The following is a 21450-nucleotide window of genomic DNA, read 5'->3' on the forward strand; positions in this document are numbered from 1 at the left end:
CACTGAATATGTTGTCCCTGTTTTACGCCGTGAATATAGTCGAATACAATAATCTATCTAGCTGTAATTCTCTATTTCACGCCGAGAAATGCTACTGTATTCATGAATACAGTAGCTTAAATACATCGAATACACTCTAAAAAACCTGAAAACATAGCTATAGGAAGTAATATAGTAAATGTTAGCTACAACTAGCTAATCTATATATATATTAAAGGAATAAAGTTACCAAATATAATTAGCATTGTGGTTAAGCCAAGTGGCAAGCTAATAAATGCTAATAATGTATGGTAACTTTATTCTATATTTGATTATGTTAGTCAAATAATATATATATATATATATATATATATATATATATATATATATATATAATTGAATTTGAATTAAAAGATAATTTTGAATTTTATATATAAAGTTTTAAAATTTGAATTATCTATATATATATTAAAGGAATAAAGTTACCAAATATAATTCGCATTGTGGTTAAGCCAAGTGGCAAGCTAATAAATACTAATAATGTATGGTAACTTTATTCTATATTTGATTATGTTAGTCAAATACAAATATATATATATATAATTGAATTTGAATTAAAATAAAAATAAAAAGAAATTTTTAAATTTTATATATAAAGTTTTAAAATTTGAATTAAAATAAAAATAAAAATAAATTTATCTTTTGTTATCATGCTATCATGCTTAATTCAGTCAATGATCATATGCAATCATATTAAGAACTTTTATTAATTTTTTATAATTATTTAAATATTACTTTGCCTCGGGCAAAAAAGAAAAAAAAATTCTCCATATAATTCTAAACTCTTTCACATCTAAAACCCTATAATTATAGTTCTTTAAAACAGTATAGCTAGATTTGAATAAAGCAAATTTCTTTTAAAATAAATATAATATATAGGGTACATGTCTATGTTTATTCAAATAACAAAAAAGAGTTTAAAAATCAAATAAAAGTTTACTTACATATATAATGAAGTAAAACTACGTGGTATAGAAAGAAACATCACAATAATGTGTTAATATTCAAAAAAAAGAAGTTATTTTTCTTTCTTTTTTTTGAAGAATGTTTGTTTGAAGAGTCAAATTGTATAAATGGACATCAAAAAAATAGCAAAATATTGGTTATACAATTGCTATCATTACTTTTAATTTAGCATCTTTTAGGAATTAAAGGGTATAAGTTGAAATATTTTCATTTAGCTGCAGTCAAGCCAACATTGCAGGGGCATAATATTTTTTCGTTGAAGAATATTAGTTTTGAATCATTAAATTATGTGAAAAGTTTCTCGAATTTCAACAAGAGGAATATTGGTTTCTAATTGGTAGTTTCTATATCGATTTTCAAGTATAACAAAAAGTATATTTTGAAAATAAATGGTATGACACCAAATATTTTTTTTTAAAATGTAAAAAATTATTTCAAAATGTGATTATTTTTTAAAATATAATGTAATTTTAAAATAAAAGGATAAGATATTTTTGAATTTTAGTAGAGAATTTTTAAATTATTATAATAGAAGTCATATCATGGATGAAATCAAGTAACCGAAATCTTATGGAATATTTACATAAATATCCAGCCAGATTTATTGTTGATCTTTTATAGCTGATATGCATAGATGATATACTGACGATACATGATTATACACGTATTATATATGGATTATATCTAAATTACACATTCTTTAATTTTTTTAATTTAAGTGGTTAGGTGAGCACATGTTTAGGTTGATTAGATATAGCCAAAAGAAAAATATAAAATAATTTTAACCAAAGACTAAAAATATAAATAAATTTCTTAGACAATTTCTATTAAAAATCATCCTTTTATAGCGAAATGTTACAAAAGAAAGAAAGACATAAAAAATAAGATAAAAGAAAATAAATATGGAAAATAGAGATGACAACGAATTTCTTCTTCTCTTTATCTCTGTTGAGTATAAACAATTTGGAAGCTGATCTCGTCGATTTAAAATATTTTTTTCAACTCAAATACATAGATTATAAGATAAGGATATCTTAGAATATATTTTTTTCTAATTTACATTGTGTGTCGTTTTCAAAAAAATACTATTACTAACAAACTGATATGATATTCGAATCTGAATTTAGATGCAATTTGAGTAGTTTGCATTGATACTAAGCCATGTATAGTGTCGAGAAAAAATTACTTGATAATTTTAAGACAATATGTGCAATGTTATATAATAACAATCAGCTAATTTAAAATTTAATGATTCAAAGAAAAAAATTGTATATATAGGGTATTCAAAATTTAAAATCTGTGGCTACAGATATCAATAAACTCAAAATAGAGCCATACTGAAATAAAGTTTCGAACGGCTAAAAAATTATTTAAATTTTTAGATAGTCTATTAAAGTGGATTTTAAATTAAGGATGATATCTTCACTTGCATCATTATAAAGCTAATCATTATTGAAAGATAATAACATACCAAAATAAAATTAGAATTTCAAAATAAAATATTTTTTGAAAGATAACAACATACCAAAGAAGAGTTCAAGTCATAGTAAAAGAGTCATGTCGTAACTAAAAAGTCGTTCATATTGTGTCAGCCTTTGTGCTTTGCCATAAATACGAGTTATTATTTCGCTTCGTGACTATTTTTAGGTTCCAATGACTCCAATAAGAATGGTGCAAAAAAAAATCACTACGAGATTTGAAAAAATATTAATTTTTTTTTATGTAGTATTTCTTAATTAATATCTAGCGATTATCTATAATTATATAGAAGGTTTAAATGTTAAGGTTATTTATATATAATTCAAATAACTCAGATGTTTAATATGGTCAGTGTCACATATCAAAATGGAGTCATACTGGAAAAAATAATTTCACTGGCTAAAGAATTATTTAAATTTTTAGATACCCGACTAAACTGAGGTTTTGAATTAAGGATAATATTTTTACTTCCATTATTATAAACATAATTATTATTGAAAAATAAAATTTTAGAAACTTAAATTTTAAAATAGAAATATTTTTTGAAAGATATCAACACACCAAATAAGAGTTCAAGTAGTAATACAAGAGTCAAGCCGTATCCAAAGAATCCTTCATAGTCTCAATCTTTGATTGTTTTGCCATAGATATGAGTTATTATTTTGCTTCCTGACTATTTTCAGGATCCAATGTCAAGCCGTATCCAAAGAATCCTTCATAGTCTCAACCTTTGATTGTTTTGCCATAGATATGAGTTATTATTTTGCTTCCTGACTATTTTCAGGATCCAATGACATCGCTGAGAATGGTACCAAAAAAGAAAATAGAATTATAACTAGGAAATTTGAGAAATGGTTAATTTTTTTCATGTAGTGTTTCTTAATTTATAGGAGTATCCAATAATTATCTATATTTATCAAGAAGGTTTAAATTCTAAGACTATTGACACATAATTCAAATAAATAACTATTTGACATGATTAGTGTCCGCGTATCTTCGCGGGTGCTAATACTAGTAATAATAATAATAATAATAATAAATTTTAAAAAAAGCAGAAGGAAGTTTCCCGTCTAATCTTTACATAAGAACTTAAATGCCTGACAAGTGCCAGCAAAAGAGACCAATTATTAAAATGTAAAAATGTCGGAAACATGCCTCATAGCCTGCTACAATCATTAATTATATAAAAGATGTAGGAATGTATATAGGGAGTAATTTAAATTCAAAATCACTTGCAGTTGAAGATGTGCAACAAAGACAGAGTACTGAGGTTTTAAGTTTTGGCTTTTCTATTTTATTAATTTTGTATAGTACTAGCCCGGGATGAGGTTTAATGAAGCGATATCATCTAAAAATTTATGATCAATTCTAACTTGTTTGAGATTGAGGCATAATACTAGTAGATCTCGTTTATTTTATTGCATGAGTATTGTAATTATTATTTTATTTAACTGTTTTTGAAGTTTATACCAAATCAAAAACTATAAGAATCTATACTATATTAAAAGTACGAAGGTCTTAGTGAAATATTGTTCGCCTTTAATGTCCCTCTAAAAATAAACTTCACACTAAACAAAATAGTCATTTTATTATTTTCCTACTATTTAGAAATAGTCATTTAATTAAGTCCCTAATATTTTGGAATAGTCATTTAATTATATTTAAAGAAAATCGTTTAATTAGGACGTTGTAATCAACTAAAATTTTAGTTATTAGATCTTTTCTTATTTGAAATATGTAAGAGTTGTCGGTTAAATTTTTTACCTTATTAAAAAAAGAGATAAAAAGCAATAGCCCTAGAAAAAAACGTTATACCTGGAAGACAGCATAAAAATTAATAATCCTAAGAAATGAAATAAAGAAACCTAAAATACGGATGAACTAATTACTCTGGAGTTTGCAATGATTTATTTAATAGAATGAAAAAGATTCATTTTTGAAACTTGAACCCTGAAAAGACTCGACAAAAAAATAATTCCTCAAGTATATATTATTTCAGTGGCTTTGCCTTTATTAATAAAGTGTATTTTTTATGACTTATAATTATTCTTCTTTCAATTATTTAACAAAAATTTCATATTTTCATAAAATGGAATGAAAGAATATATAAATCTAAGAGGAAAAACAAAGAGACACAATATCAGTAATATTCATTTTAGTTTTTTTTATAGAAAGTCATAATAGTTGCATAAATATATTAGAAAAAGGTGTTTTCGACAGAATTAAGAGGTATTAATGTGCATTTTAAAATTCAACGAGATTTATAATTTTGAATGATTTGAGTTAATACCCTAAAATCTCCCTAAACTATTACGTTTTGTCAGTTTCCTACTTAATCTATTTGGTATCCCTGTAATCCCCCGGAACTATATTTCTTTAGTTATTAAAAGCCCCCTCGTTACTTTTTTGGCAAAATGTATGAAATAACTCGTTTAAAGACGCGTGGAAGATGAAATTATCCATAAAATGGCCTCACCTGGCCGACTTCTAACGTCTAATTAGTGCTTTCTATTTTCTTTTTATTCCATATTTGTTTCTTTATTTTTACCCACTTTTTCATATTTTTTTTTACCTTTCTTCTTCCTTTCTCCTTATGGGTTCCATTTGAAACTTTTCTCTTCTCTTATTTCTTCTGAAATTACCTTTTTTATTCATTTTTTCTTTATTTATTTTTCTATAACTTCTCTTTCTTGTCAGGCCCTAGCTTTTTTAAATCCCAATTGTCTGGCTAAACCAAAAACTATAGTGAAATCAAAAGTTAGTGTAAAAAAAACTACAGTAAAATCAAAGATTAATGGTGAAAATCCAGATTGATAGAAGAGGTAACCATTGTTGGAGGAGATGGAAGAACAAAGGCTTTTACCTATTTTTTATTTTTGGTTATTAGTTCAAATCATTAAGTAAAATAATAATTAAATTATGCTTAACTAAGTAGCCACGTGTTGTAAACTCACAGTTTAAAATTAATTGGGAGCGTGCATCATACACAGCTGGAAAAAATCAACGAAGGGGTTTTTAGTAACTAGGGAGATATAGTTCAAGGGGGTTTTGGGGACACCGAATAGTTTAAATAGGAAACTGATAAAAATATGATAGTTTAGGATGGTTTTAGAGTATGAACTCATTTCAAAATTGTAGTAATTTTGATTAATTACACCTAATATTTAAAAGTTTGAAATTCACTTAATTTTTTACTTATAATTTCACGATGAATAATTTATGCTTGAAAGAATAAGGATGAGACAGATTAATATATATCCGAAGTAAGTGGGAGAAATTCAAAAATAGCCAGATTTATAATTGGTCGTTCAAAAATAGCTCAGTTTTAAAAGTAATCGAAATTTAGCCACTTTTTATGTAAAGATAAATTTGAGCGAAAACACTGTTCAAAACCCGAAAATACGCCAGTATATTATGCTGGAGTTCCAGCATAAGTATACTTGAACTCCAGCATATTATACTCCAGTTCCAAGATAATATGTTGGAACTCCAGCATCATATGATGGAGTTCCAGCAGAAGTACACTAGAACTCCAGCATAATATACTGGAGTTCCACCAAGTATACCGGTCTAGCATAATATACTGGAGTTTGGAGCACCGATGCTCCAGTCTCCAGTATATTATACTGGAGCCAGCAAACTATACCGGTCCAGCATAATATGCTGGAGTTCATACACAGGTGCACCGAACTCCAGTACATTATGCTGGACCGGTCACTGTTGCAGCAAAATAGTGGTTATTTTTCATTGACTTGGTAAACGCTGACTATTTTTGAATGACCAGTCCGAAAACTGGCTATACCGTGTTATTTCTACGAAGTAAGGTGTAATTAATTATTATTATTATTTCTTTTCATCTTCTATTATTATTGAATATTATTTAGTTATTTTGAGGTTTTTTTTTTCTACACTGAATTTTGTTCAACCATTTTGATTTTTTTTAAAAATTCCCTCGAAATAAGTTCTTCAAACATTAACACTCTCACTCTATCAGTTGGACTATTTCTTCTATTTAATATTTACAATTTTTCATTATTGTTAAATTCTCCCGATTTCTTAGGAAACTTTTTTTTCTTTTCAAATTGACCAATTCCGATCATTCGACTGAATAAGACTAAGAAAATAAAAATATTACTTTCTTCTAGCAAAATGAAATTTTATTTTAGAATTTAAATATCATCGATCCTCATATTGAACTTATTTGCCACAACAAAAAATAAAAGGTGAAAGAATAAAACTAAAATATATACGATAAGAACTGTTAAAATTAACTAAATGGATCCAAAGTTAGGCACTTTATTTTTGTTAAGTTTTATTTTATAACTCAATTACAAATTCTAAATATTAGTTTTTAAAATTTTAATTTCATTAATATGGGTACACGCGCAATGCGCGTACCCTAAGACTAGTTACAAATAAAAGTGTATAAACAATCATAATTAAGTGATGAAAATTTATATGCAAGATACATATACCATATTTATTTGCTTGGTCTAAATATCAGGTGCTTTTTCTGTACTTGTATTTCCCTTTGCTATAAATTATTAGAACATTGGACTTTCAGTTTTATTCTCGCAAAATAATCAAGTGTTTATACCAAATCATATCAGATTATCATGGTTAAGATACTTAATAAGATAAGATGCATATTAACTAATCGTAGTTAAGTAACACTCTGTTCGGATCATTGTTCCCCTTATTTTATAATGTATTGTGTTGTACTGTATCGTTTTATAAATATAATGTTTGGATAGATTGTATTGTTTGTTATTGTTAAATAATATTTTGCTGTTTGGTTTGACTGTATCGAACTGTACTGTCAGGGGCGAATGTAGAGAATGGAATACGGGTTCCCGGGAACCCAGTAACTCTTGCGTAAACCCTGTATTTATATTAAAAAATTTACCAAATATTTGTAAATATCTAATTGTGAATCCAGTTATTATTGCATATTAATTTAAAATTACGGTAGGAACCCATAAACCTCAAATCCTGGATCCGCCTCTGTGTACTGTAACTGATAAGTTGACTAAAATACCCTCAATTGTTTAAATATTAAATTTATCAAAAATTATGCATAAAAATAATTGAAAAAACAAAACAGAAGAAGGCAAAACACCTTAAGAAAGCACAACAAAGGAGCGAGACAGAAGAATGCAAAACAAAGGAGCACAACTAATTAGAATTGAGTTAAAAGTAAATTAGGAGACAAAATAAAACAGAAGACGGCAAAACACCTTTAACGCTGGTGTGAGCACGTGATTTTTGTTTCGCACGACAATCGCTCCAAAAGAAATAAAAAAATAATAATAATTGGCCCTGTTGTACAAATTTTGGATTTTTACATGGCACTTTGTTGGTTATTTACGATTTTTGCCCATTTTTACTTTATTAAAACAAAACACAAAAAATGTGTGTGTCATGCATAATTCGAACCGTAGTCCGGTCGTTAAATAGAAAATCATAAATAGGCATCTTCGTCCGTGATTTTATTTTGTTTGATTTTACTTGTTTTGAAATATTTTAGTGTGTGTGCAAATAATTGTATTGAGTGTGTATTTAATTTTAATTTGATTTTTTGCTTAGTTTTGTTTTTAAAATAAAAAAAAAGAAAAAAAATCTTTTCTTCTTCCGGATTGGGCCAATTTATTAAAATTGGCCCAAAACAAACAACGTCCAAACCAGGCCTGCCCGGTCCAACACCAGCTGATACCCAGGGTGTCCAAACGACGCCGTTTTGGTCCAAACTGATCTGGGCCGTTGATCTCAGATTGATCAACGGCCAAGATCACCTCCCCATAACCCACTAATGGCCCCGACCCGTTTCCACCCGGACCAACCCAAACCCTTTACCCTCGAAACGACGCCGTTCCACTCAAGCCCTCAGATCCAGACCGTAGATCCAGATTGATCTAACGGTTGAGATCAACCCACCCATTAACTATATAAGCTCATAATCTTACCCTGCCCCCCCCCCTATCCGAACCCCAGCCTCTCCGTCTTCAACCTCATCTCCATCAAACCCTAAGAGCCGCCCCTGTAACCTCCACCATGAAAACCGGCGGCATGGACGCCGGTGACCTTGCCCTTAACACCATAGAACCCTCGTGCCGTCCTGAACCCAAATCTACCAACCACGCACCTCGAATCCTATCCCACCTTCTCGAATCTTCATTTGAAGATTCGAGTCGGAACCTAATCTATACCGATCTGCCTTAAATTCATACCAGACACTCCCCAGACCCCCCTCGTGACCAAACCATACTTGGTTTGGTCCGAATCTGACCAGGGAAGCACGAATCCCAGATCTGAGTTTTGAAACCATAAGGTTCCTCGTCACTGGTTCATACCCGTTCGAGCCAAAGAAATTAAGGTCTAATGGACCTTAATCGAAGTGTTTTTCATCTGAGAAACACTTCGATTAAAGTCCGTTCAGCCTTAAGAAAGGTCTGTCCAAGTCCGAGTCAAGGTTTTGATTTTTCGAGATTTGAGGTGAGTCTTGCTTGCTTTTCTTTATTTCTGTTTGGTCCATGTGAGTGATTAAATGTCTGTTCATGTTTTGTTTCAATTTGTGTCTTTGAATTTTTACCAACTTCTGTTTGTCCACTTTGCCTGAACCACTGTGTTTGTTTGAATCCCTCCTTTATTCTGATAATGCGTGTGTATATGCTGTGCGAATAATTGAGCTCCAAATGTTGACTGATCAATTGGCTCCTCGAGTACCACTTTGCTTAGCCAGTACAATTCAAATCATGTGTCGATACTGTTAAATGTTTGATTTTTGGTTACGATTGTATGTGTTATGATTAATATAGTCGAGTCGACATGTGTCGTCAATTAGTTTCAGCTGTCCGAACAATAACAAATTGACTTACTTTTGCTAAGCATTTGTTGAATCAATTAAGAACCAGTTTTGTTTACTTATAGTTGTTGATTTGGATCAGTAATGTAAAAGGGATGTTTGGTTTAAGTTCTGAATTGGAGGGCATGTGCACTTATGCACAGCATGTGCATTGGTGCATCTCATGTGCTTTGTGCACAACCTGTGGCCTGCGTTAAAGGTTTTTCTTAAGTTTTAAATAATTTGACAGCATATGCTGTCAGATACATTCTGCTGCCCATACTCTACTTTAACCTCAAAAAATAATAAACATTACTTAAAGTGAGTCTGCCAGGGAATATCATGGGTTTTGTTCATACTTAATTAGCCAATTGGAATCTGAAAATGAAAGGCACATGGGAGGGGTATGGTGATATTCTAAACAGGCTGTTAAAAGGGGTAGTGTTAAGGTTTATAAAGGGGGACATCTAAGGGAGATAGGCAGACAGATATATAGAGAGATACACATAAAGGACAAACCTGGAGATAAGAGGGAATAGATATAGACAGACCTAAGAGAGGGGAGGGGAAAGAATACACACACTGTGAGGATATAAGAAAAAAGGGTAGCTGATAGAAGATACAAAGAGGAGAATTGGAAAGAGAGGGAGGGGGATACACACTGAGAGGTATACACACACAGACATACATAGAGAGACACAGGGAGAACCCAGACTGAATTTTTGAGAACTGAAGTTCTGGGGGAAAACAGTAAAAACTGGAAAAGGTCTCTTTCTGATAACTCAAGTATAAGTTCAAAACTGAGGACTGATATTGGATTCTTGAAAAGAAAAGAGATAGGGAAAGGGATAAACAGAAAATCAACAATTATTTCTGTCTCGTTTGTTTGATTCTCAGTCTTGTTCAACATGTTCGATCAACTCTGTTTTCTTTCAAGTATCAGCTGAGTTCATTGGTTGATTCATATTGTTCGTTTCTCCTGGATTTGGTCTGTCTTGGAGTATTGTTCCTACTGCATTGTTTGCTGCTACCTTTCTACCATTTCTTATCGGTTTCAACTGTATCTGGCACTGGGAATTGTCCTATTTGTACCTGCTGTTACTACTGTTGTTTGGTGTTGCTTCTATTGTCCTGCTGACCCCTTGCTTCTGCTGTTGTATCCGACATCCAGGTACATACTAAGATTTCGCATCTGATGTAACAATGAAAGCATGAAATCAAAGATATGCATGAGTTTAATCATTCGTTTGCTGCAGTTACAGTTTTACAAATGTTATTAAGATCTGTGTAATTTGTTTAGTTTGTAATTCAATAAAAAAACACGTTAGATAGCCTTGTACTTAACCGTAGCTTAGTTCGTCCTAAATTGTGATTTCATTTGTTTAAGGGGTTGTCTAACGAGGAATGCATGAGTGTTCTTTAACACATAGATAATTAGGTAATTTTAAACTGACATTCCGCATGTATAGAAAAGATTGCTTTAAGCTTGCCAAATATGATGTTTAGTTTTATTGAATCTTTGTAGATAGTTCACAGGATCCTATTCAAACTCTATTAGTAGTAGTTTCCGATAAGTTAATTCCACTGATTTGGTTTAAATAAGCAAGTTTCAAACTTAGATCTGAAGAACATTTATCATAAGCTTTTTAACAGTTTTATTAATCTTGTATGTTAATTTTCCCTTGACAATTTAGCAACATGCTCATCTATGAAATAAGGCACTAAACAATTCACGCCTCATAAAAATCAGATAATCAAGTAAGGATCCGAAGCTGGTCAAGCATGTAATTAGCACGTAATCCTTTCTTTTATTTTTAGAGACAAATGCATTAGAAATGTAGCCACTTTAGGATACCCTTTCTAAAATAGAGATGAGCCTCGCCAAATAAAAATGCAAGATTGCGGGGCCCTCAATAAACAACCATAATAATTATTTAGAATTCAGGATAGGTCGTTTAGTGAATTTCATGGCCTTCTACAAATAATAACGCGTTAGACCCTTTAGGCACGGCTTAATTAAATTACATTCTTAAAACACGGGTGCACATTGATGTGACCCAAATCCAAATCTCAACGGAGTCAAGATGTGTCGACGACCACGGGTGCATTGATTGTGACGTGGTTCGAGATGCATTTCCACGACGTTGCAATTTTATAAAAAATAAATGATAATAATAAAAGCGGTTTTAAACTTAATAAAAGCACGTAAGTCATAACATGTATTTAAATCAGATATTTAGCCATTATAACAATTTAAGCGACCGTGCTAGAACCACGGGATTCGAGGGTGCCTAACACCTTCCCTCGGGTCAACAGAATTCCTTACTTAGAATTTCTGGTTCGCAGACTTCATTTGGAAAAGTCGAAAATTTCCTCGATTTGGGATTCAAGATAAACCGGTGACTTGGGACACCAAAAGCCAAACCTTTCCCAAGTGGCGACTCTGAATTAAATAAATAATCTCATTTCGAATATTGTCACTTAAATTGGAAAAACTCCACCCGCGCATTTTAACCCTTCGGGGGCGGGCGCGCAAAAAGGAGGTGTGACAGCTGGCGGTAGAAGTTCTGGAAAAAAACAAAGTAGGTTATAGGTTGGAGATTTTGAGTTAAAATGGAAAAAAAAAAAAAAAAAAAAAGCCAAAGGGTAAAATTAAATTTTGGAGTAATAAGTTAGGGCATAATTGAAAAGAAAAATAGGAAACAATCCCGCCATACCAAATCAGTTGTTTCAAAAAAGGGGACTTTTCATTGTTCTGGAACAATAGATTTAACAATACAATACAACCAATTTTAATGAAACAATCAAAACAAACATTATTTTGAAATAACAATACAATACGATACAACGGGAAACAACCATCCAAACAACCTGTAAAAGAAGCCTATGTTCAAATAATACTATTTATACATCTTCTAAACGCTCGATGCAAATAAATTTTTACGGTATTTTTTAGTGTCTATATTTGTCAATTAGAAGATCAGCCAAATTGCTAATCATAGTTTATCCATTTCTTCCCCTAATATTCATCTATTCTTCTAAATCAATTTGTGAGTACACAATTAAAGCTTATTTTATGTTTACATTGAATGTGTGACTCGATCTAAAACTTTCAGAGCCTCTTTATTAGCAATCTATCCGTTACCTTCGCACAACCTAAAAAAAATACTATTTCAGAAGATATACGATGAAGAAATACATATTTATACCTAAATCATATCAACTTATTATAGTTAAATAATTTAATAATTTAGTAAATGTCGTCTTCCTTTACAATAACTTCTTCCTTTCCTCTTCACCATACGCGATCATCCTCGGATCAGGAGATACATAAACTCAACATTTATAAATTTATATGCAAACATAATATCATGCATCTGTTAGTTTGATATAAACACTAATTGCCAATAAATCTTCACCAAATTTGTGGGTGTTAGCAGCAACAAGTACCCATGTTGACTTCATAAGTACTTCTTTGGACACGATAGAATTTTTATATCAGCTTACCATATGACGAAATACCTGAACTAAAAAATTGCAAATTTTAACTCGAAAGACAAAAATAAGTGAAAAAAAGTATTGGAGACCATATTATGTATAATGTATCTAAAAATATGTACTATACTTTAACGGTCAGTTACCCCGTTAAGATATTATTTGTAGCCATAATAATTCACTGCATAGCGCATCAATTATATGTGTTATGTACAAAGGAAAAATATGAAGAGTCACAAGTGCTTACAAATGAAGAAAAAAGTTAATAGGGTTACTTTTGAAATGGATAAAGTTGAAATGATTCCATAAAAAAAGAATAACCTTGTCAAGTTTATAGGTTAAAGAAAAAATTTTGTATCAGGATTGGTTAACGTATCATACACCATTATAGAATATTTCTGGATTTTTTATGCAATTCCTAAGAGTACTACAAATTTCTTTTCTTCGTGATTTCAAATAAAGGCTTGATACATACTACTGCATATAATTGATGTCCTATGTAGTGAATTATTATGGCTCCAAATACTGAGTATAACGCATATATTATATGTGCTAGCGCATATTTTAGCTGCGTTATACATAGTTCTTAACATTTTTTTTTACCTATTTTTATTTCTTGAGTCAAAATTTGTAACCTTTTGGTTCCAGACTCTATTATAAGTTAATGTTGACCACGTAGAAGATTCTGTATAGCAGTAGTACACAAAAACATAAAATAGGGTAAAATAATGGAGTATAACAGAAATAACCACACTAATCTTATCAAAATTTTCATAAGTAAAACTATTACCAAAAAGAAGGAGAGCGTTCGCGTAAATGATAAAATTATTTCCATATGATCAGAAGATCACGAATTCGAGTCATAAAAACAATTTTTTATCACGAGTTCGAGTAATAAAAATATTTTTTTTGCAGAAATACAGGATAAAACGACATACAATAGACCCTTATAGTTCATGTGGCTTTTAAACTATTACCAAAAACTCAAAAGTGAGCAAGAGCGCATATCTCAATGAAACAATTGACTATGACCTCTAACTTTAATGTCTGTCCCTAAAAGTGCAAAACCCAACCCAATCATCTATCTATTCATTGAATTAAACTATAAAAAAAACAATTAAATTCATTTGAAAGCAACGTCTCCTTACCCTCACATGCAAAAAGTCCAAACGAATGTGACCGTTATGACCATATCATATACTAGTACTAGTAGTAATAACTCTACAATAAAAAGTTAGTTCACACGCTCTGAATCTAACGGCCTTTTTTTCACTACTAGCCGTTTCATTTAAATAAAAACCTCTCTATTCATCCTCACAAATACCCATTAATTGTTTTTCTCTCTTCTTCTTCATTAATTGGTTCTTGGGGTTTTTTAAATGCTCTCAGTTTTCTGAGAGCTTTTTTTAAGTTTAGTACTGAAGGAAAAAAGATAGTTTTTTTTTCTTTATTTTTGGTGGGTGGTTGATTCTTTAAGAAAAACCAAGAAAAAGAAAAAAATGGGTGTATCTAATGAGAACAATCCTAGCATGATTAAACCCAGAAATGTGCAAGGTAATGTAGCTCAAAATAGTCATATTTTCAATTTTTTGAGCTTAAAATTAGTTATATACCAGTTTCTTGAAGACGGGTTTTTGAAAAGTTTTGATTTTTAAAATGTGGCTCTATCGGTCTTCTTTTTCTTAAATTTTCTTGGGTTTTAAGAGGTTAAAATCAGCTCAAATATATTATTACCAATTTCTTGAAGATGGGTTTTTGAAAAGATTTAATTTTGAAAATGTGTATTAATCTTTTTTTTCTTTCATCTTTTTGGGTTTTAAGAGGTTAAAATCAGCTAAAGATTATTATTACCAATTTCTTGAAGATGGATTTTTTGAAAAGTTTTCTCTTTTAATTTTTAGGTGGGGCAGAATTAGGTTACAGAAAGTTTGGAGTGGAGACAAGGAATAACAGAAGAGCATTAAGTGTGATTAATCAGAATTTTGTTGGAGCTAAGCCATACCCTTGTGTTGTTAATAAGAGAGGATTATCTGAGTAAATTCCCAACTCAAATCTTTATTTTTTTTCTCATAATCTTTTGACATTTTTTTGTTGTTTTTTTTTAGTTTTGTTATTCTTAGCTGATTTGTTTAATTTTCTTGATCTCAGTACTAACAAGAATCCTCCTGTTCCAGCTCATAGACCTATCACAAGGTTAGATATATAGTCAATTTTCCAAACTTTTGTTTCATTTATTAGAACTATTTTCTTGAAATTTGACATGTAAATATAAATTCTTGAAATGTAGGAAATTTGCTGCACAAATTGCCAACTCAAAGCAGCATTATCCTGAGGTACAACTCATAATCTCATGGTGCAAAAAAAAAATGGACGCTCTTTTTATTGGATTTTGCCGAGGGTCTTTCGAAAACAGCCTCTCTATCCTTCTAGGGCAGAAGCAAGGCTGCGTACATCTTACCCTCCCAAGACCCCCACTTGTGGCAATTCACTAGATTTCTTCTTCTTGTTGTTGTTACTCTCTTTATTGTATTTTCACGTAGTTTACATATTTACATAAATGTTTAATAGGAAAACAAGAAACCAAAGATAGCAGCTGAAGGTTTAAGTGTATATGAGGATGTAGCTATAGTAGATGTGGAAGAATATGAGGCAGCAGCAAAAGACCAGCCAGTTCCAATGTCTTTGGAACAAACTCAAATGGTAAGAGAATTTTGGAAAATTTTGCGATACTATATTTAGAGATCTTGGAATTTTAAACAGATAGTTCTTTTTTTTCTTTTTCAGGAGATTGAGATGGAGGATACATTTGAGGAGAGTGTGATAGATATTGACAGTAACGATGCGAAGAACCCGCTCGCAGTTGTTGACTATGTGGAAGATCTCTATGCCTACTACTCAAAAATGGAGGTAAGTCCAGATCAAAGTAGTGATTTCCTCATTAAGTTAAGTAACATAGGTGAATTTGGGATACATAGTCAGGGGCGGATCTACTGTATCTGTTGGGGTTCAATTGAATTCCCTTTGTCGAAAAATCATAATGTGCAGATAGGATAAAAACAATCTTTTTGTATATATACATAGTTGAACTCCATTTAAGTAAGGGAAGCTTCTAGTGTAGCATTGTGACTCAAAAAGCTGCTTTAGATCCAGGCTCTAATATGAATACCACAATGTACTTAAAATGATGGTTGGATTTATTGAAAGTGGTTAATCAATGCACTTAGATATTCTTTTTCCTTTTCTCAATGTAGAGTCTTGAGTTATTTCTAGGTTTAGGGGAAGCATTTCACATGTCTTGAATATTCACACAATAGGAAATTCAAGCTTTACTTGATGTATTTAAAGACTTAATAAAAGGTCCTCATCTGCTGAAGTTTAAAGTGGGAACCCAATGACTTTTGCGTAGGCCTGTATTTGTATTAAAAATTCATTAAAAGTATAAGAATACTTGGAACTGCCTCTGGTAACAAATCACTATGAAATAGTAGTCTTAGTTTCTTTTTACTGTTGTTTCGAAAGTTTTTGATTCTTTTCCATGGACAGAACCAGTGCAATCCTGAGTTTTTCAAGTTTAAATATTTCTGATGCACATGTTTGATCAAAGTAGCATCTTGATTGACTAAATAACTGTCATTATATTCAGGGCTGCAGTCGTATCTCGCCAGACTATATAGGACAACAGTTTGACATCAACGAGAGGATGAGATCTATACTAATTGACTGGCTCATTGAGGTACTTAAATTCTTAATCCCAATTGAAGTAATAGGAGAGTGCAGAGTGAAATTTCTAAATAGTTCTAATAATTGCGTATTCTAAATGAAACAGGTACACCACAAGTTTGATCTCAAGGAAGAGACATTATTCCTAACTGTTAATTTGATAGATAGATTTTTGGAGAAACAATCTGTTGTGAGAAAGAAACTGCAGCTTGTTGGTCTCGTCGCCATGTTACTAGCGTGCAAATATGAGGAAGTTTCTCTCCCTGTGGTGGATGATTTGGTGGTCATTTCGGATAAAGCATACACAAGGAAGGAGGTTCTTGAAATGGTAGCTATAAGCGACTTTCTATCGATATTAACTATTTCCTGCATTTTATCTGCTTTCAAATTCTTATTAAAGATGTCTTCCATTCCTGCAGGAAAAATTGATGCTCAATACGCTGCAGTTTAATATGTCGGTTCCAACTCCATATGTTTTTATGAGAAGATTTCTCAAAGCTGCTCAATCGGATAAAAAGGTTAGCGATAGAGGAGAATTTTGACATTTTTAATTTTTACACTCTAGAGGCTGTTACATTCATTAACTCTGCATCCTGTTTACAGCTTGAGCTACTTTCGTTCTTCTTGATCGAACTTTGCCTCGTGGAATATGAAATGCTTAAATTTCCACCATCATTTATCGCTGCTGCTGCAATCTACACAGCTCAGTGCACATTTTATGGTGTTAAACAATGGAGTAAGACGTGCGAGCTGCACACTAAATACTCGGAAGATCAACTTCTGTGAGTGTAGTTACAACCTCTACATTGCTTGATGTTGTTTGCCAAATTTCTCAAGATTTCTCTAATTTAACATATTTTTGTTCCTTGCTTTTATAGGGAGTGTTCCAGATTGATTACGGGATTCCACCAAAAGGCAGCAACAGGGAAATTAACCGGGGTACATAGAAAGTACAATACATCTAAATTTGGTTATGTGGCAAAATGTGAGCCTGCTCATTTTCTTCTTGTGCAGACCCGATAATAGGAAAGGGCATGTATAGTTTTCGCTAACTTTACGTGACATCTGTAATTGGGTTGGTATTATTACATTGGGGGTGGGGTTACAGAACTAAAATAACTCAGCAACTGCTGTTGCCCCGCGGAATTTGACAACTTCTACTAGATATAGCTCTCTCATGCAAACGTTGTTTCACTATGTTCAATTTGAAACATACCTGAATTGTATTTTTACTTTTTACCACAAGTAATAAAAGATCTTAGATATTCTTCATAATTTCTCCCCACTTTGGCTTTGGCCTTTTATCAAGTAATTTTATATCACTCTGTATCAACAATATTGAAACAGAGCTAACGTTTTTGCGTCCTGATATTATAATGTCCTTCAACCGATCCTTAACTTCTTCTGTATAACCATTTGAATGTCTTGCAGCAATATCACCACTATGGAACCATCCTCCTCTAAAGGCTTTTTCTGTTGCTTTAACATCTTTTAAGTATCCACTCGTTACAGTATTCCCTCCAACATAAGTTTGCCCGTTGTCATTTGGCACCTTTGTCATTGTGACATCAACTTCCTGTAAAAAGAAGCGCTGCACTCCTTGCCTTGCTTTCAGAGTTAATCGTTCCTGAAGCAAGATGTGTACTCGGACCAGTCTCTGTCAGTCCATATAAATGAGTCACTCTGAATCCCAACTCCTCAATCTTGGCAATGATGAACCACCTGTTGTTATTTCAACCTTGGGATCTCTCTTTCGGAGAGACGCGCCTAGGCAAACGTTAGTGCAGCCAAGTCTCAAATAAGGCACCATCCATCGCAGTGAAACATTGGAAGAGTCCAAGCGTAAGTAGGCATTTATGTTGAGAAATGAACTATTGTAATGAAAGGGTATTATGGACATTACACACTAAGTTAGTTAGAGGTAGTTAAGATGGTTAATTAGTTAGTAAGTTCCAGATACTAGTTAGTATAAAACTACCTAATTGTCCTGATTTTATTTTTTAACACATTAGTAATACTACTGAAGATCATCACTTTCTCTATCCTTCTCTTCGTCTCTCTACCTAATCCGTAACAGATTATTTCATGGTATCAAAGCCCTTGCTCGAAAAATTTCGAAGCTGGAAAAACAACTAGTTAATTAAAGCCTTTCTCTAGAAATTTTGATTTGGGAATTCAAGAAATAGGTTCAATTAAAGAACAATTAGGAACCACAACTGGTGTTGATTCAGGGGAACGTGTAACCAAATCACAATGGCAACACGATGAATGGAGCGAATCCAGTCACCGGAGTTGATTACAATCATCTGTTGTTCTTGTCTCCGACAGATGTAAGTGGAATTCAGATTATCTCTTTTCAGTTAACTGGCATTGAAAATTACTCAGTTTGGCATAGATCTATGCGTGTTGCTCTGTTAGGTCGAAATAAATTAGGCCTAGTAGATGGAACATGTAAGAAAGAAAACTTCCCTTTGACAATGTGGAATCATTGGGAGCTTGTAAATGCCATTGTATTGTCTTGGATTATGAATTCTATTTCCAAAGGTTTACTAGGAGGAATCATGTATGCATCTAGTGCACAAGTAGTTTGGGATGATCTCTCTGAAAGGTTTAGCCAGATTGATGGTACAAGATCCTTTAATCTTCATAGAGAAATTGCTAATTGGAACCAAGGAACTTCGCCCGTGTCTGTATATTACTCAAGACTCAAAGATATGTGGGAAGAGTTTGAGGTACTAGTACCTTCTCCAGGCTGTGACTACCCAAATTCCAGAGATTTTGTGGTATACTTACAGAAACTGAAGCTATATCAGTTCTTGATGGGTTTAAATGGGTCATATGCTTATGATAAGTCCTCTTCCAACTTTGAACCAAGCATATGCCATAATTGTCAGTGATGAAAGCCAAAAATTAATGGCGGCCAATGCTGGAATATTAGGTTCAAACCCAGGCACAAATGCAGGAACATATGACACTGCATTGTATACAAGAAGTACTGAAAAATTCAAGAAGAACTATAACCTGTATTGTGACTATTGCAAACTTAAAGGTCACACCAAACAGAATTGTTATAAACTAGTGGGATATCCTCCTGATTTTAAACCAAAGATGAGAAGGGGAACTGGTATCAATGCAGCCTACAATGTGATTACTGATCATGGTGCTACATAAACTATAATCAGCTAGGGTACAATGAGGTTACTAATAACACTGTAAAATTCAACACCTCACAAAAACCTACAAACTACAGTCAATTTGGAGATCAGCAGACCTCGGGGCATCCTCAAAGTGCCAACTTAAGTCAGCTGGGAAATATTGGAACTTGTACCCTCAGCAAAGAACAATATGATCAGATATTGCAGCTGCTCAACAAAATGCCCTCTGTCAACTCAGGTGCCAGTTCTTCAGCAAATGTGGCAGGTATAAGGTATAAGCAATGCCTTATTAGCTACTAGCTCTTCAAGATGGATAATAGATACAGGAGCTACCAATCATATGGTAGCAGACATAGATTTGATAGACAGTTTCACAGTTAGACAGCCTCAATATCCTAAGAAAGTATATATGCCAAATGGGGACCTGGCCTATGTCACTCACACTGGAACTAGTAGATTATCAGATAGTATTTCAGTGCCAAATGTGTTTCACATTCCACAGTTATAATATAATATGCTGTCACTTGCTAAGCTAACAAAGGAATTACAGTGCTCAACCACTTTCTTTCCTGATTTTTGTATTTTTCAGGAGCTCTTCAGTGGGAGAATGAAGGGGATTGGTAGAGAAGACTGTGGGCTCTACATTTTTGAATGTTCAGAGACTAAGAAGAAAGAAGACATCTTGTTAGCTGCTAGAAGTGAAGACTCACAAACAAGTCTAAACATGACTGATGTAGAGTTGTGGCATAAAAGATTTGGTCATGTGTTTACTAAAGTGCTGAATAAACTCATTCATGTAAATACAGACATCATAGCTAGCAAGCTAGATAAGTGTACTGTCTGTCCATGTGCAAAACAGACAAGACTCCTATTTCCTACGGGTAGTATAAAGTCCTCTAAGTGTTTTGATTTGGTTCATATGGATTTTTGGGGTCCTTACAAAGTTGCCACTTATGATGAAATAAGTACTTCTTAACAATAGTAGATGATTACTCCAGAATGACTTGGGTTTTTCTACTAAAGCTGAAATCAGATGTATGTTACCTACAACATTTTATTACCTTTATAAAAACCCAGCATGACAAGACTATAAAAGTAGTGAGAACTGACAATGGAACTGAGTTTCTAAACTCGGTATGCAGTAATCTATTTCAAAAACTAGGAATTGTTCATCAAAGAACATGTGCTTATACTCTCCAACAGAATGGGGAGCAGAAAGAAAGCACAGGCATATCCTAGAAGTTACAAGAGCTACCAGATTCCAAGCTGGTATACCAATTAAATTCTAGGAAAAATGTGTTTTGGCTGTTGTATATCTTATAAATAGACTTCCAAGTCCAGTGATTAACAACCAAACTCCTTATGAAAGGTTATATCACAGAAAACCATCATATATCAACACTTAAAGATTCTGGGGTGTATGTGCTATGCCAAGATCATTAACCAACATGACAAGTTAATGACAAAAAAATCTAGCAGTTCACATGGGGTATACAGAGGTTCAAAAAGGATATATATTACATGATTTAACAGAGAAAATCTTCTTTGTCAACAGAGATGTGGTATTTAAAGAAGATGTGTTTTCTTTCAAACATCAGAAAACAAGCAATCAACCTCTATTCCCTAATCATGTGCCACTAGATCTTCAACACAGATGGTACTTAAACTCCCAGCAAACACAGACACCACTCAATACAGAACAGCCCATGGTCAGTGACATTAATTTGGAAAACACATACTCCAATACTAATGCAG

At 32.4% G+C, this 21450-nt stretch overlaps 2 protein-coding genes across 2 annotated transcripts; both read left to right on the forward strand.

Annotated features, from left to right (window-relative positions):
• Window positions 1-14138: 14138 nt before the first annotated feature.
• LOC107776502 (G2/mitotic-specific cyclin-2-like) lies at window positions 14139-17815 on the forward strand. Its single transcript, XM_016596409.2, has 11 exons — window positions 14139-14374; window positions 14722-14854; window positions 14969-15013; window positions 15108-15153; window positions 15389-15520; window positions 15605-15727; window positions 16464-16553; window positions 16647-16868; window positions 16960-17058; window positions 17144-17322; window positions 17419-17815. Exons 1-11 carry the CDS (start codon window positions 14320-14322, stop codon window positions 17561-17563), a joined length of 1269 nt encoding a protein of 422 aa, XP_016451895.1. The 5' UTR covers window positions 14139-14319; the 3' UTR covers window positions 17564-17815.
• A 989-nt stretch (window positions 17816-18804) lies between these two features.
• On the forward strand, window positions 18805-19437 carry LOC142175135 (uncharacterized). The gene has a single exon (XM_075241707.1). It carries the CDS (start codon window positions 18805-18807, stop codon window positions 19435-19437), a length of 633 nt encoding a protein of 210 aa, XP_075097808.1.
• Window positions 19438-21450: the final 2013 nt, after the last annotated feature.

The sequence above is a fragment of the Nicotiana tabacum genome, chromosome 21 (assembly GCF_000715075.1).
Source record: "Nicotiana tabacum cultivar K326 chromosome 21, ASM71507v2, whole genome shotgun sequence".
NCBI lineage: Eukaryota > Viridiplantae > Streptophyta > Magnoliopsida > Solanales > Solanaceae > Nicotiana > Nicotiana tabacum.